Here is a 16,626-nt window from a genome sequence, read left to right as displayed (position 1 = left end):
AATTCTGCAGTTTTAAGTAAGACAGTAAACCAGGAAATCAAAACTAATGGACACTTGTCACAGCCATCTAAAGGTCTGTGCAAAAGTCTTGAGCGACCCCTTTTTCCTTTATATTTTTGTGCCACAAAGGTCGGCTCCAAAATAGATAACCGCTTTTAAAAAAGCTGGTCATCTTTATATATACTTTCTAACTGTAGTCAACATGGGAATACCCTCTCAGCTTTTTAAAAACTTAAAAGTAAAACAGATTTTTTCTAATTCTTAACAAGCAAAAGAGCATTTGATGATGAGCGTTTTATACTGTTTGGTGACAGAAGAAAGTAAAGCCTGCAGGTTTGAGGTGCCTGCTGAGAGTCAGTCTTTATATTTTCAAGGTAGGTAAAACAAACGTTCTACATTGACAGACTCTCTGGTTTTAGTTGATTTCATAAGTGTTTTATAATCCCTGCATCCATTTACAGGATGGCAAAAATAGGATTTTTAAAGTATGCATAATTCAGTAGTTTGTAGAACCACCTTGGGATCAGCGACAACTTGAAATATCAGTCATATCAGTCTCTCACATCGTAGAGGACTTTGGGTCTGCTCTCCTGTCCAGCGGTTCATTGAGGTTTGAGGGCATTTATTTATGCACAGCTCTCTTTTGCCAAGCCACAGCATTTCAATCAGGTCAAGGTCTGCACTTAGAGGTGGTCATTACTTTGATCCACACTTTAACTGCCTAACAGATGTCTCTAGAGTACTTTGGTATGCAGAGGAATTCATGATCGACTCAATGTCTGTAACTTGCCCAAATCATTACGCCTCCACCTCTATGCTGACAGCGGGTATGAGGTGTTTGTGGTGATACGCGGCATTTGGTTTTGTGCATTATGAGCAAACATAATAACAAACTTTAGCCTCATTCCAGGGATTTTGTGGGTTGTTAAGAGAGAAGAGACTTTCTCCTGGAAGCCCTTCCAACGACGCCATACTTTTTCTGTTTTTTTGCTAATTGTACTGTCATGAAGTGTGGTGTACCTCTTTTTGCAGTTTCTCTGAGCATTGCACAGTCTGACTTTGGGGTGAATTTGCTGGGACGTCTACGTCTTGAAAGACTGTAGCATTGTGATTTCTGAAGACCAGCAAACTGCCCAAATGTCTGCTTTTATAGAGGTGCTCACACTCACTAATGATCAGTTTATCAAATGGATTTGATTATCAACAGCTGGCTGCTACAAACCCTCTTAATCTGTGCTCTTGGAAGTTCTCTACATTTGACAATTGAAGTAAATATTTTCTTGTTCTTGCAGGGGGTTTCAAGCTTTCTTTTAATTTTGGCAGCAGTCTTAAAGTTTGATTTGTCAGGGTTCAGCTTCAGACACTTTAAAAAGGAACAGAAGGCGCCTTTACTTCAGTAAAATGTGACCGTGAAGTCTGCAGGTGAACACGAAGTTTGGGTGCATCGCTATTTTTAGGTCAGGAAAGAAGTCAGCAGCAGCCTAATGCATTTCAGAAGGAAAGTGGTGCAGAAAAACAAATCTCTCCTCTGATGTTGTCACAGTCTGACAATCTTCTTCTGGTACAAACATCACAACACAAGTTAAAAACAGGCACTCTCTGCAGGTTTTATTTGATAACCATTGCCCTTGCACTAATCATCAATTAACCCTGTGTGTTTGATATTTGAAGTCATAGAAACCAGGACTGCTGGGAGTCTCAGACACAGAAACTTAAACTGGGTTACTTCATGTGTTTGTGTGTTTGGGAGCGAGGTTGTGTAACGCGTGCATCTTGGCAGCCAGCACCGTGGGATTTGGAACAACTTTAGATGAGTGAAGCAACTCTTTGTCTGGGCACATTCACTCGTCCTGCTTCTCCTTCACATACAGAAGGCTCGGCATGTCACCGAAAGATACTGTGAATGAAATAATCCCACAAAGCAGCCATGTTTGAATCCTAATCAAGACTTAAGCCTGATGCGAGACCACTCTTGCAATAAGGAAAATAGAAATGGTGGAAAACATACTTGATTGACAGAGCAGCCTTTTATATAACAGCATTTTTTGCCCTTTTGTAGCAGTTCACTCTGATCCAAGGCAACCTTTGATGACTAACAATGGAAAATACGGTGTCGGTAGATAAAACCTGCAGCACGGATACCCGCTGCATCCACCTGCTACCATCACCTCCCCGATTAATATTTGAGTAAGGGTTTTTTACATAAGTGCTTTCTGAGGTTAAAGCAGGAGATGTTTTACATCCCGATCCTGTGTTTTCTTGAAAATGCCAAAAGGTTGATGGATTCTGACTCAGATGTGAGGTGACTTGGGAAAAAAAACCAAAAAAAAAAGAATAAGAGTAGTTTGGCATCGACACCGCTGTGGATGTTTCTCCTGTGAGACAAATCCTGGCCAAATAATTTCCGCTAATGGAGACGACACCCACTCAGAGCTCAGCTAATGTCTCATTCTCCTTTTGCCAAAACTGTAGGTGGTGAAGACTGATTAAAATGAGCCAAGCTGAGCTAGCAGCCGAGGTTTTTAAGAGATGTCAGACAGACAAAATGTTGTTATGTAACAGCAGAATTAATGTGAAACGTCTCTTACAGTGACGCAAACTTCTTGTACTTTAGGTGGCAGTTGTGTTCTTTAAAGGTGCTACGTGGAAGGACTGCAGCGTTTAATTAAATGAAATGTAACCAATGAATCGATGAATTCATGAAGAAAAAGAAATACATTCTGAACAATCATATTTTGTTCAACCGCTCATTAATGCAAATATCTAATTAACCAATCAGCTGGCAGAAACTCAATGTATTTACACAAGTGGACATGGTTAAGACGACCTAGTGAAGTCCAAACTGAGCATCAGAATGTGGAAGATTATGTTAATATGGTAATGTTGTTGATGATTTAAGTATTTCAGAAACTGCTGATCTGCTGTGATTTTCCTGCACAACCATTTCTAGTGTTTACTAGTGACCTGAAGAAGAGAAACTATTCGGTGAGCATCAGTTCACTGAGGGAAAATGCCTTTTTGATGTCAGAGGAAAATGACCAGTGTGCTTTGAGCTGATAGGAAGGCAACAGTAACTCAAATAACCACTTATTACAACCAAGGTATGCAGAAGAGCATCTGAACAGCAGCAGAAGACCGCACCTGTAAGCTGAGAGCAGTCTGTATTTCTTCTTCCAGATGTTAGGGTCAGAAAGAGGACAAAATACACTATTGTTCTACTGTCAGCTGTCTGAAAGGCACACAAACAGCTGTATGAAGTACAGCTGAACACAGTATCTATAATACTAGACAGAGCAGTAATGAGTGAATTCATGGCTTTTAATAAAGCATGTGCTACCAATGTGTCTGTTGCTTTCAGCTATTTGTTTGAGTCTTTTTTTTCCTGAATTAATTAAATACCTGCAACTTCTTATGAACATCTCCAAAGCCCATTTTTGCATTAACACACTGTTATGCATATGGCACGACAGCTGTGCAACTTAATTATTTATGATAAATTACCCCAAACACGGGCAGATCATATGACTTTTGTTAGCCTCACACAGTTGAGCTGACACACCAGTGCACAGCTGTGGATGTCTTACTTGTGGGCAATTTTTTCCCCCTCAAATCCACGGCAGGACCTTTCCTCCTGGGGGATATTTAAAGATCGATTACTTCGATTATCAGGTTTTTCTTGCTAATTGGATACTTGGAAAGTCCTTCTTTTGGCTGCACCTTATGTAATTAAGAGATTTGGTTTTTTATTATTACCTACGTCAACCAGTAGCTATCCTTGACATTAATGAGCTCCTTAAGAAGTAAAATGTTTATGAGCAAATTCCTCCGAGAGGTTTCCAAACTTTCCCACCCCTCATGACTCAAAGGGTCTTTGAGCCCAATGCTGACTGCCTACCCGGCTAATGAATGACGCAGCATTTTAATAAATCCCAGAAGACAGCAGCAGGAGGACAAAAGAGAAAGAAGTGAGCCCTCGTGAGATCGAGATGAGCACGAGAAATACATAATTTATCTTTGAAAAGCTGTTCCAGCCCCGAGCATGGCACCGGTCCAGCTTTTCTGGGCATTCAATTCATAATTTGGATCCCTGCAAAATTAATCGGCCTTCAGCTGAATGAGAGGGCACATCAGGATGTATTTGACATTCAGAAGAAAAAGCATGGTTCATTGGCCGTGCGTGCTCAGTGTATGCATGCAGCGATGATACGAGGCTGCTGTATTGTACCTGCTGTGAGATGGCGTATCCAATGACGGTGTCTCCCTGAGGAACATTCCAGGTCACCATGGCCGAGTGTGCCCTCAGCTGGGTCACCGATACATTCACCGGGGCTGCTGGCACAGCTGTTAACACACACACACATAAACACACGCATGCATGCACACACACACACACACACACACACACACACACACACACACACACACACACACACACATTTATATAGTTTGTTAGCAACCGTCAGTGAAGGCCAGGTAACACATGCAGTCTGCAGAGCATTTAAACTGAGATGATCACAAATATGTGGGCACACCAACATTACTTGCAATTCATTTATAAACTATGGGCTCCTTTTTTAAGTATTTATTTATGCCTTTATTTGATCAGGATAAACAGAACAAGTGGAAGGAGAATGATCAAGAGCCTTAATCGAAGCAAGGAGGACCTAAACCTTTGGTCCATGCAATATATTTCAATCAGTTATAACATTATTACCACCTGCCTAAAATTGCATTTGTCCACCTGACTCATCGAGGCATGGACTCCTCTAGACCCCTGAAGGTGTGCTGTGTTATCTGGTACCAAGATATTAGCAATAGATCCTTTAAGTCCTGTAAAATGTGAAGTGAGCCCTTCAGGGGCCAGACTTGTGTGTCCACCACATCCCACAGATGCTTGAGTTGAGTGCATAGTAGGGCTGGGCCATATCATACCGTTCACGGTAATACCGGTATAATGTTATAAGAAAATGAAATATCGCGATAGAATATGGGTAAAACGCGCAGTGCCTTTGTTTTCATACACACATGGCGGAGAAAGCACGGCGGAGATGGAGAATGAGAAGGCCGAAAGCGGATCGTTGAATGAAACAGATGAACCAGAATTGGTTTGTACAAACGGCGCAGCTCCAGTGGTGTGGAACTGGTTTGGCTTTTATCCGTCAGATACACGCCAAAGCACATTTTTTGGTAGAGCATGCAAGCGGGCCATCGTTATTACTGTTATTACCAAACCGATTTTATGTGGTACACGGCGCTCAAAAATCTGTCAAAAAATGTTTTAGTACGACTTTGCTAACCTACAGTCTGAACTCTCTGTTACGCCTGATGGATTGTTGGAGCATTACAGCTACCGTAGTCGGGAGCCTCGCGGAGTAATACATACTGTGTTTCAACATAATATTATGGTATTGTGTGTGTATAACCTCTTTTTATGTTTTGTGGATATTATACATGGTTATGCTCAGGATATGTCGGCCAATTTCCACTGGAAATGCCTTTTAGCAAGTAATTTGCATTTGCACTGTTAAATTTTTATATAGCTTTAATGCACATAAAAAACAGCTGCTTGTTTAAGTGAAAATACATTGATGGGTTTTTTTGCACTAATAAAGTTGTGGAGTTGTAAAGTATTTTGTCTCACGTCAATTATATCGTCAGTTGTATCGTTATTGCAAATTTTCAGATATATATCGTGATAAATATTTCTGGCCATATTGCCCTGCCCTAGTGCATAGTGCATCCTGGTATCAGGTGTTCCCCAGGTAAATGACTCACATGCACCTGGCAATCCACATGATGTAAAAGAAAATGTGATTCATCACAGACCACCTTCCTCTGTAGTCTAGTCTGATGCTCACATGCCCACTGTTGGTGCTTTTGACACTGTGCAAGGGTCTGCATGGGCAACCAGAGTGATCTGCAGCTATGCCGCCGCATACGCAACACACTGTGATGCTCTGTGTATTCTGTCAGAACCAGCAGTAATGTTTTCAGCAGTTTAAGCTACAGTGGCTCGTCTGTTGGATTGGACCACTCGGGCCAGCCTTTGTTCTCCACAAGCATCAGTGAGCTTTGGCCTCCCATGACTCTGTCGGTGGTTCACCGCTGTTCCTCCCTTGGATCGCTTGTGATACATACTGACCACTGCAGACCAGGAACACCCCACAAGAGCTACAGTTTTGGAGATGTTTTGACTCACTCGTCTAAGTCATCCTCAACTTCGCTTAGATTCTTACACTTGTCCATTTCCCTGCTTCTAACAAGTCAACTGTTTTTCACTTCACCTGTCATAATGTTGAGCCTTTTCGGTGTAGAGACATCCAGCTGCACCAGATGTTTTGTCATTTGCTTCCAATTACTTACAGGGGTATTAGTGAAGGCTGATGCTGATTTTCGATTTAAAATCTTTCCCATAGTAAAACTGAGCCAAAAGTTTAAAGTCAAATTTTAATATCTCTGCATCTGCGAAGTGTTCTAAAAGCTTTCAAGTCTTTATCTCTGTCAGGAAAATCTATCCATTAAAGATGGATTCACTCATATGAATAATGTACTCCAGCCCCCTGGCCTTTCATAAAGACCGTTCTCCCATTTATTCATAAAGAAATGCAATTTAAAAATGGCTTATGACCTAGAACACAAGCTGTGTGCATTTGCAGAATTATAAGTGAAACTGTATTTAACTGTAAAATAGCATTATTATGATAATAATTTAATGTACTCTGCCAAAAGTACAAAAGTATTTGTTGCTGTTTGTTGAGTGCCAGGACTTGCTCCAGTGGATCAAACAACAGATTTGAGAGGTCCATGGATCTATTCCAGCCCATATTTCATCTTTCATAGAAATTCTAGCAATTATTTGCAGTCCCTTCATTTTAAAGAGGCCATATGCTAACTGGGGGGTAACTGGATATTTTAAAATGTCTATGTTTAAAAAATATGTTTAAAATGACATGGCTGGATAATTTGTAAAGGACAACCATAGAAACACGCTGACAGCTGCACAGGCTGTGTCTATATATAACCAAAGCTAATGTCCAACACCAGTCCCTTCATGGATGTTGAAAGATGAAACTATTTTGTTTTCAACTGAGACAAGTTTTTGATGTCAACAGAAACAAACATTCATCTGTTTAACCTCGTTTCACTCTGGTGTGTGAAAGCCAGTGTTGGGTAAGTTACTTTAAAATAGTAACTTAGTTACATTACTAGTTACTTCTATCAAAAGTAACTCAGTTACTTCAAGTTACTCGTTACTTTCAAAGTAACTAGTTACTAGGGAAAGTAACTTTGGTTTTACTCAGAATTCTCTTGTTAATGTGTTGCTTCCATAACTTTGCCAGTCTTCTAGCTTGCTTACTTGCCACAAGTGCACTGTGCCACCTACCAATAGAAAGGAAAAGATAATGTGCATATTTCCACGAGAGAAATCCCACGCCTGGACCATCATTGACTGCTGCCATGATTCTAGCCTACGTCACAGCGTCATGTGCGCCTTTTACATCCAACACAAAAACTGCAGTCGTGGTGCTTTGATTGTACTCAGAACTCAGAAATTCTGCCTTCTGAATAGGAAGATGTAGGTAACACCAGACTGCAGATGAGCTGCATACAGGGCTGGACTGGGACAAAAAATCGGCCCGGGCATTTTGGCTAGAGACTGGCCCGCCATTATAGGAAAAATCATAAAGCCTTTAAATGAAAACAAACACTGTTGTGACAGTGATGTACACTGTTTTGATGGTATATATGCATCAATCTATCAATCCTTTGTTGTAAGATTCAGATAATTGTTTTTTAAAAGCTAGACATTTTAAATGAGAATAAGAAAGAAAAGTATTTCTTTGTGCCCCCCTCTCCCTGTTAATGCCCTACCTGGCCCCCCTGGCAAAACTTAGCTAGATCGCACCTGCACAGTTACCAGCTGTCAGCTAAAAAACAGGATCCTGGTGTTATTTGTCTCTCAGAAACAGTTCATAACTTCCCTTCAACTCATTCATATCACCTAAAAGGTAAACCTGTTTCTCCATCACCTGCTCAGCTCTGATGATTCAGTAAGGACATCTCCTGGTTTCATCTTTATGTTTCCCTCTCACCAGATAACCAAACCGATATCATGACCAGCAGCTTTTTTGCAGCTGTGGCTCCAGCAAACATCAACTGATACTAGAAAATATTATTAAATAAATTCTAACAACAGCTGATCAAGCTTAAACGTGCTGCTGTTGTTTAACGCACATCGGCTGGTTTCCTGTTTCTGGCGCAAAGTGGGCGATAAACAAACAAGAGAGAAAAGCCGATCAGCTGATCATTGATCAGTTTTCATGATTGAAGTAGAAACGGGAGAGGGAGGGGGGAGAATGAAAGAAGAAGAGGCAGCTGTGCAGCAAAGACACAGAATAACTCCAGCTTTGTGTCTTTTTCATTGTAGCTGAAGTCCGGGACAAACTGTTCCTGTTCACCTCAATAAGAAACGCGTAATATTTTCTCTGAATACCAGACAGGACGGTTGGCAACTCTAATAACTTATGAACAAAATAAAGTTCAACATCATTAACTTCATAGCACCCACCCAGCTGTATAGAAACTCCGTCATGCTAGCTAGTACGCAGTACGGAAAAAGTCAGAATAACGAAAATAAACTCCACCTAAACTTGGTTTATATCTGACCCAGATAGACTGCAGGTCATAACTTCTTACCTGAAGTTCAGTTCACACTTGGACCGGCGGCCGCCTCGGGTCTCTGCTCCTCCTGTCTCCCCTTTCCCTCATCCACCTGCTGGCCTCCAACACTTCCTAATGTTACAGAATCTGTGGAAGCTCCGCGATAGCCACCACACGAAGTAACGAGTAACGACCCTATCTAAATCCCAGTAACGACTAACGCGTTCCTGATTTTGGCATAATAACTAGTTACCGTGCTCGTTACCACAATAATAACGTAGTTACTGTAACGCGTTACTTAATAACGCGTTAGTCCCAACACTGGTGAAAGCCCATCAAAACTTAACCCTGTCATGCATGAATTATGACAACCTAAATCAGGATTTTTTTCTTGCATTTTTATTCATCTTTAGGCATGAAAAAAAGATTTTTGAACTTCATTTTTTAAACATGTACTTTTCAAATAGTTTTTTACATGTTCACTTAGTCAGTCCACTGGCTGACCAGTGGGTGGCAGGGTATGGAGTGACACATTAGTGTCCAATGTAGTAGTTTATGTGCAAGTATACCATCAACACTGGCACGAATACAAGAAAAAAGCCTTTGAATATGTTATAACTTCAGGATAAAAATGCTCGGAAACTCAGGTGCCACTTTTAGGATGTTTACTGACAACTTTTAGAAACAACCACAGCTAGTCGCAACACAAACAGGAAACTGTTTCTCACATAACATTCCGACAGAGAAAACCCTGAAAAACCTCTGAAGGTTCCGGGGTGCAACACCCCCAAACATACATTAACATCAACACTGTCTATAACAGAATAGCTGTCCACTGTTATGACCACTATGCGTGAAAGGGTTAATGCAGATGTTTGGTCATAATGCACAAAACCAAACACAACATATTAGCACAAACACCTCGTACCAGCTGTCAGCACGGTGGTGGAGGGGTCATGATTTGGGCTTTTTTTGCAGCCACATTAGCACCTTACAATCATTGAGTCCACCATGAACTCCTCTGTATTCTAGAGTCAAATGTGAGAACATCTGTGAGACAGCTAAAGCTTGGCTTAATCTGGGTCATGAAACAAGACAACGATTTCAAGTACAGCAACACATCTACAACAGAATGATTAAAAAGGAAACATCAAGGTACTGCAGTGGACCAGTCAAAGTCCAGACCTCAACCTGACTGAAATGCGAGAAAGCTGTGCATAAATGAAAGCCTGCAAATCTCAATGAACTGAAACAATGCTGTAAAGAAGACTGGGCCAAAGGTCTTTCACAATGATGTGAGAGAATGATAAAGTCATGCAAAAAAACAATTACTTTGAGTTATTGCTGATAAAGTGGTTTACAAACTACTGAATCACGGGGTGTAATTAGTTTTCCACATGACTGCAGAGAGATCTGCAAAAACGTTCTTTGTCATGGCTCTCTATATATCACAAGTTATTCCTGCTTTCCTGGCCGATTTATAATCTCGAGCTTGTTTTATATCTTGTCAATAGCAGGAAAGGACTATAGTGCCTATAAGGTACCTGCGGTAAAGCTGTAAGTGGTTATCAGCTTTGTGAAACAAATCATAAGATCGTATTAGATTTTGATAATGATCAGAGTGTGATTTTAGGTGTTGGAGGGCCACTGCAGAAGTCTTTAGTTTGGGAAGAAGTCAGGCACAGGAAGGGATTACCAAACTTTAGATGTTCTCACAGGTTGTATAACCTTTGGACAGAGTCAGAATAACAGTTTCCCCCTGAGGGTGTGCTATGCTACAAAACTGTTGGATCCAGCTTCATATATTATCATGACAGTGCTACCTGTCACCTGTCTCTCAAACTAGTCGTCTAACTCTCAGCAAGAAAATAATTACAGTGTTTTGTATTGTTTTGTATTTTGAGTTTGAACGATGAAGAAATCAAAGAAAAGTAAGAAAAATGACTGAAAGTCTTTCTAACTGATTAACCTGAACCTTGAAAACATGAGATAATATTTCCTTTAAAATCTTATGTTAGACAGGTCTTTTAAGGGGGTGTTAAAAATGTTTTTGTCCCCAAAACAACTTTCTCCTAAACCAAACTGAGTAGCTTTCTTCCTATAACTAACCAGACCGAGGCTGAAAGGCATTCTTTATCGTTTGCTTCCATCAGCGTTCTTTAGTACGACCGCTCCTCCCGCACTCTGATTCAGATTGAAGTACCAACTAAATGGCTGAAATGTAAATGTATGATCACACCCACGCACATACTGTACTTACAGGCATGAATGATTCTCTGGGGGCCGGTTAAAACTGATGGGAAATCTAAAGCACTCACAAATGAAGTGTGTGATTTCTTTTCTCTTTTTTGTATTTTAATGTTACTAAATCATCAGGAAACATCATGACCTTCACTGAGAGTGAGACAGGGAGAAAGTAAACTATAAATCGGAGTTTAAAAAGGGATATTTGCTTTTAATGGAGAAAACAGAAATGGAAAACAGGGGAAATGAACATTTATGGTTACAGTAACAGAAAGTGGATGATTAAAGGACTAAGCTTTTACAGAAACCACAATTTGTTTGCATTTATTTAGTTAAATCTATGAAGAAAGTCAAAGACAACAGTTTGACAGACATAAAGTAACATTTTTCCCATCGTTCCCTAAAAGCTATTAGCTGAACATTTGTCTAAACCTGACAGGTGAAGGACAAAAGAAGATGTGTCAGGCCTAAAAAAAAAACTATCTACAGCAGATGAATATTTTCTGAAAGTCACTCTCTTAAGAGACAGGAAAAAAACCCAGCAGACCTGAAACAGACCTGAGAGACACATCTGAACCTTCAGCTGATTCAGCTACTGTTCACTAAAGCCTCACCAGAAATGGTCTCAGTGGAAGAACTGGACTGAAAATCAGTGGCAACTGTTGGAGTGATGAGTCACTAATCGCTAACAGTATGTATGGAGGAGGTAAGGTTTGGGTCTGCATTAGAGCCAGTGGTGTTGGAGATCTTGTCAAAATTGATTAATTATAAACAAAGAAAAGTACCATCAGATATTGATCCACCATGAAGTACCATCTGGAACTGCACCTGATTGGCACCGGCATCATTTTTTAGCATGACAATGATCTCAAACACACTGCCAATGCAGTAAAGTCATACCTGGATAGAAAAACACACAGTTGAACTCTATCAGTCATGGATTGGCCTCCCCAGACCCCGGACCTCAACTATTGAAGCAGTGTGGGATCATGTTGACAGAAAATAGAACGAAACGCAGAAACATCCAAAGAAGAGCTTTGAATGTCCTCCGAGAAGCCTGGAGAACTATTCCTGAAGACGACTTAAAGACATGACAAGAAAGCTGCCTAAGAGAGTTCAGACTGTGTTGAAGAATAAAGGTGGTCACACCAAATGTTGACTTTCAAGCTTGATAGAATTGTACAAACTTAGGTTTTGCTTTATATACTGTATATAAATGTAATTTGCACGTTTCTATACATTGATGAACCTATTTCACAATTTCCTAGGAAAACACAAAGAAATGACGGGTGATTTGAGACTTTCCACAATACTTCAGACTAAAAAACAGGCAAAACATGTTAAAAAGACAGAAAACAAGATGAAACGAGCTTCAAAAAAGTGAAAAAAGAGAATACATAACGCAACAACACAAAAAGCTGAAGAAGTGAAATTTAGAGTCAGGACACTTCCAGGAAAAAAAATGAAAGTAAAAACAAGAAGAATTCTAAATAAGTCAGAGAAAGAAAGTTTGAAAGCAAGAGACACAAAGACAAACCCTGGAACAATGAAAGGAAAAGACAGATGAGCAGCCATCCCTACTTTCATATTACTGATGATAAAACATCTAATGGACTAAATAACTACTTCATAAGCCATCAATGGGTCTAGTCTGCCCACTCCAACTCCTCCTCCTTTACTGCGGGACAGGAATAGCACCCCACATTTCTCTCTTTAGTTTTCTCATCCTCAGAAAGCAATTAATGAGCACCCACTGGTAGAGTGTGTGTCCTTGTGTGTTGGTGTGTGTTTGTAGTATGGAAAAGACACAAATACACGATGATGAGGGAAAAGGAATCAGCGCAGCAGCCAATTAGGACATCAAGGCTAAAAAAAAAGGACATTAAAATGCTGCGATTTTGCATTACACAGCACTAACTTGCATTCCTTTCTGAAAAATGATGCAGCATATTGTTATGCTCCAGCTTAAACTGCATTTTACTCAAGAGCAGCAACCTCTTATTTCATGGCGGAGGAGAAAATTATGGTTTTCAATCATTTTTATGCAAAACTGAGTCAAACTAAAGACTAAATCCTTGACTCTTACTTTCTGCAAACCAGCATTTATTTGTTTCTGCAGTACTCAAAAAAGCAAACTTATAGATTAAGGTGTGTGAAATGGTGTCTTAAGTAGCATTATACTACCATGGTCAGGATGTTGTGACTTCTGTGCTACTGTTTCAAACTAAATCTGAGCAAACCTCTACTCTGGACATCAAATATTTTTTGCAGAAAAACTAATTAAAAAGTGAGGTCTGCATTTCTTTCGATGTTGTTCTGGGGTCTTTTGTGACCTCTTAGATGAGTTATTGAGTCGCTCTTGGAGAAATTTTTGTCAGCCAGCCACTCCTGGGAAGGATCACCACCTTTCCATCTGTGGATAATGGTTCTCACTGTGGTCCCACAGCTTTGGAAATGGCTTTTCCAGACTAAAAGATCTCAGTGACTTTGTTTCTCATTTGTTCCTGAAACTGCTTGGATCGTAAGATAAGATGAGATAAAACTTTATTAATCCCTCAGGTGGGTTCCTCTGGGAAATTTGGTTTCCAATAGCACAGCACCGACAAAAGTTACAGAACGTGAGCAGAATATTATATATATACACATATAAATACAGAGACATATATAAATAAAATATACAAAAGGGATAAATAGTATAAATAGGAATAAGAATACAAGGGAATTGCACATTTCAAGTATTGAAGTCTATTACACCGTTGACTATTAACAAAAAGTTTTGCACAAAAGGTATTGCACAGTGAAGTGAAGAGGCACTACAGCTTAGTTGTTCCCCCTCCTTTGTCCTTCTGTCTCCCCTCCCTCTCCCCTCCAGAGAGGAGTTAAACAGTGTGATGGCGTGTGGGACAAAGGAGTTTTTAAGTCTGTTGGTTCTTGTCTTTGGGAGAAGCAACCTGTCACTGAACAGACTCTTCTGGTTGTTTATGGCCGTGTGCAGAGGATGCCCAGCATTGTCCATAATGTCCAGCAATTTTTTTAGTGTCCTTTTCTCTGCCACTGTCACCAGAGTGTCCAGCTTCATGCCGACCACAGAGCTAGCTTTCCTGATCAGTTTTCCCAGCCTGGATGAGTCCTTCTTTGCTGTGCTGCTCCCCCAGCACACCACAGCATGGAATGATGTCTGGCTTTTGAGGATCTTTTGGTCTCCACTTTGTCAAACAGGTCCTATTTACATGACTTCTTGGTTTGAGAATAGGTGTGGCAGTAATCAGGCCTGAGGCCTACAGAAATTGAACTCAGCTTTCCAAAGATGTGATATACCACAATTAGTTTATGTTATAACGGGGCCATGAATGTTGCAAAGGAAATTGAGACTCATCAGACCAGGCAACTTTTTTTCCCACTCTTCTGTTATCTAATTTTAGGTAACCTGTAGACTCATTTTTCTGTTGTTAGCTGACAGAAGTGCCATCCAGTGCAGGCTTCTGCTGTTGTAGGCCATCTGCTTCAAAGACCAACTAGTCACTTAAATCACCTTTCCTCTCCTTTCTGATACTCAGTTTGAACTTTAGTAGGTCACCTTGTTAGTGTCCACATGCCTAAATGCATCAAGTTGTTGCCATGTGATTGGGAAATTAGATGTTTGTGTTAATAATCAATTGAACTTGTGTACCAGAGAGTGCAGCAGCATGCTGTCATTTTGGAATGACACTAACCAGCAGTACGCACTCTCTGCAGTGATTCAGTTTTAGGTTAGTGAACATAACGCTACCTTTTATTAATTATTTTTGGAGTGTTTCATTTCCTTTGAGGATGGCTTAGCCTTAGTTACGTTACTACTACATTATCAGACAAGTGTCTGAACATGTAGCTTCATGCTGAATCAATTTAATCACCGGAGATCCATATTTGTGCATGCTTTCTATTAAACTACATTAACTTTGAATCGTATATGTTGTTTATGCTGGTATCCAACTGTCCTCTGAGCAGGCTTCTTCTCTCTGCCATCATTGCTCTCGGGAGAGAAGGTGGTGGTGGGGGGGGGGGGGGATTTTTTCTGCTTAGAGGAGGCAAAACCATTTAATGAGCGCTGCAGTTTTCTCCATACAAAGGTCAAGTTTTGAAACATCCTCTTTATTTAATTCATTATGTTTTTCTGCAAATGACATTTTAGGCACATTCTGTGTGATGCTGGGCTAAAAAAAATAACATCATATTTGAGATAACTGGATATTTCTCTCATGAACAGGTTTCCATACCGGGTAATAATTACTCGACTTATCTTCTGTTGCCAGCTTTTTGTGCTTGTCCTCGTGATAAACAATCAATAGCAATAACTTAAAACCTGGTGGAGGCGTTACTTCAAGTGTAGAGAAGGGTGGACGTGGAGCCTTCTCATAGATTAAATTTGACCATATCAGGTTGGTCAGTTACCCGATTTTGTTCAGTAAATCTACCAAAGTCCTCTCCATTGATGGACAGTGATGCAGTTTTTGTGATTTTGCAGCTTCACACCAGCACAATTATTTTTACTAAAGCAATAAAAACACGATTCAAGTGGAGATTGTGAGCTTTAATTAAGGTTCTTAACAAAAGTATTGCATCGAAAGCATGAGAAAATAATGGGACAGTTGACTGATGTGATTAAAAAGCTGGCGATCACCCACTTCTCTACAGCCTCACAGCGCTGGTCTCTAGCCTGATTACGCAATCCGCATGTCAGTGCCACCTTGTCTGGAGGAATGACAACCAAAACAGAAATGCCAGCACTGCCTTTATTTTGTGGTAAGACAACTACAAAGGACACAACTCAATCCCAGGCTGGCGGAGGAGCCGAGCACGACAAGAACTCTCCAAACCGAAAGCATCTGGCTTGGCTCTGTGGACTGTGACCATGAATCTCAAGCTCTATCTCAGGCTAACAATCTAACCTCAGCTCATTATGCAAGCCAGCTTTCCCACACTCCCTGCAGGACACCCAGGCCTGGGTGTCCTGCAGGCTGCTTCAGAGTGGTTAAAGGGAAAAATCCACAAAGTGTCTGTAGCATGACGCAAAACAATCATCAATCTGCGAAAAAGCAGAATCCTGCTCCTTCTGTCTCCCTTGTCTGCTTCCATTTGTGACTTCTTACATTTCCCTGGTTGCCCTTTGACAGCTGACACAGAAGGATTATAAATCCGTTGCATCCATCATGTGTAGGTGGAGTGAATGAAAGCATGGCAAGAAGCACAAGTAGGTGGGAGTCTTTTTTTTCAGTTGAGAAAAAAAAAGCATTTTACTCAAACTGTCCTGTGGCTGCACTGAATTCTGGTCTATTTCCTGATGCTGTGGGCGTTAGAGTTGGCCAGTGTGCTCGTTTTCTGACAAATTCCTCCCTCTATGATAACTGAAGACTGTGGATGCAGAAAAAAGCACTTGCACTTTACAGCTGACCTGAAAAAAACAGATGTTTTTCAATTTCTCTTGCTTTATAAAAAAACAAAAACATTTAGGTGAATATCCAAAGATTAGAGTTGCATGTGTGACCATAGTTGTAGATTTTTTTCTCTCAATGAGCCACAGCAGCCTGTGGTATTCTTCAGATGAGATGCACATTTTAAAGCAGCAACAGCAATGAGAACATGCTGTATGAGATGAAAAAAACACATCCACATCCACTGAAAATGTTTTAACTTGGGCAAAAATATATGTGGTTCTACAGGAGCTCTATGAAACTAGAGCAA

General features: G+C 40.4%; 1 protein-coding gene across 1 annotated transcript in view; it reads right to left on the bottom strand.

Annotated features, from left to right (window-relative positions):
* The window catches only part of LOC146491614 (fibronectin type III domain-containing protein 5b-like), a 64,343-nt gene that overhangs the window by 25,087 nt on the left and 22,630 nt on the right, over positions 1-16,626 (bottom strand). The window contains exon 2 of the mRNA XM_085152242.1: positions 4,226-4,341. Within this exon, the coding sequence (XP_085008368.1) occupies positions 4,226-4,341 (116 nt within the window). The remainder of the gene's footprint in view (positions 1-4,225; positions 4,342-16,626) is intronic.

Source organism: Neolamprologus multifasciatus, chromosome 23 (assembly GCF_963576455.1).
Source record: "Neolamprologus multifasciatus chromosome 23, fNeoMul1.2, whole genome shotgun sequence".
In the NCBI taxonomy this organism is placed as follows: Eukaryota; Metazoa; Chordata; class Actinopteri; order Cichliformes; family Cichlidae; genus Neolamprologus; species Neolamprologus multifasciatus.
The sequence above is the reverse complement of the archived record's forward strand: the minus strand, read 5'-3'. Positions and strand labels throughout refer to the sequence as shown.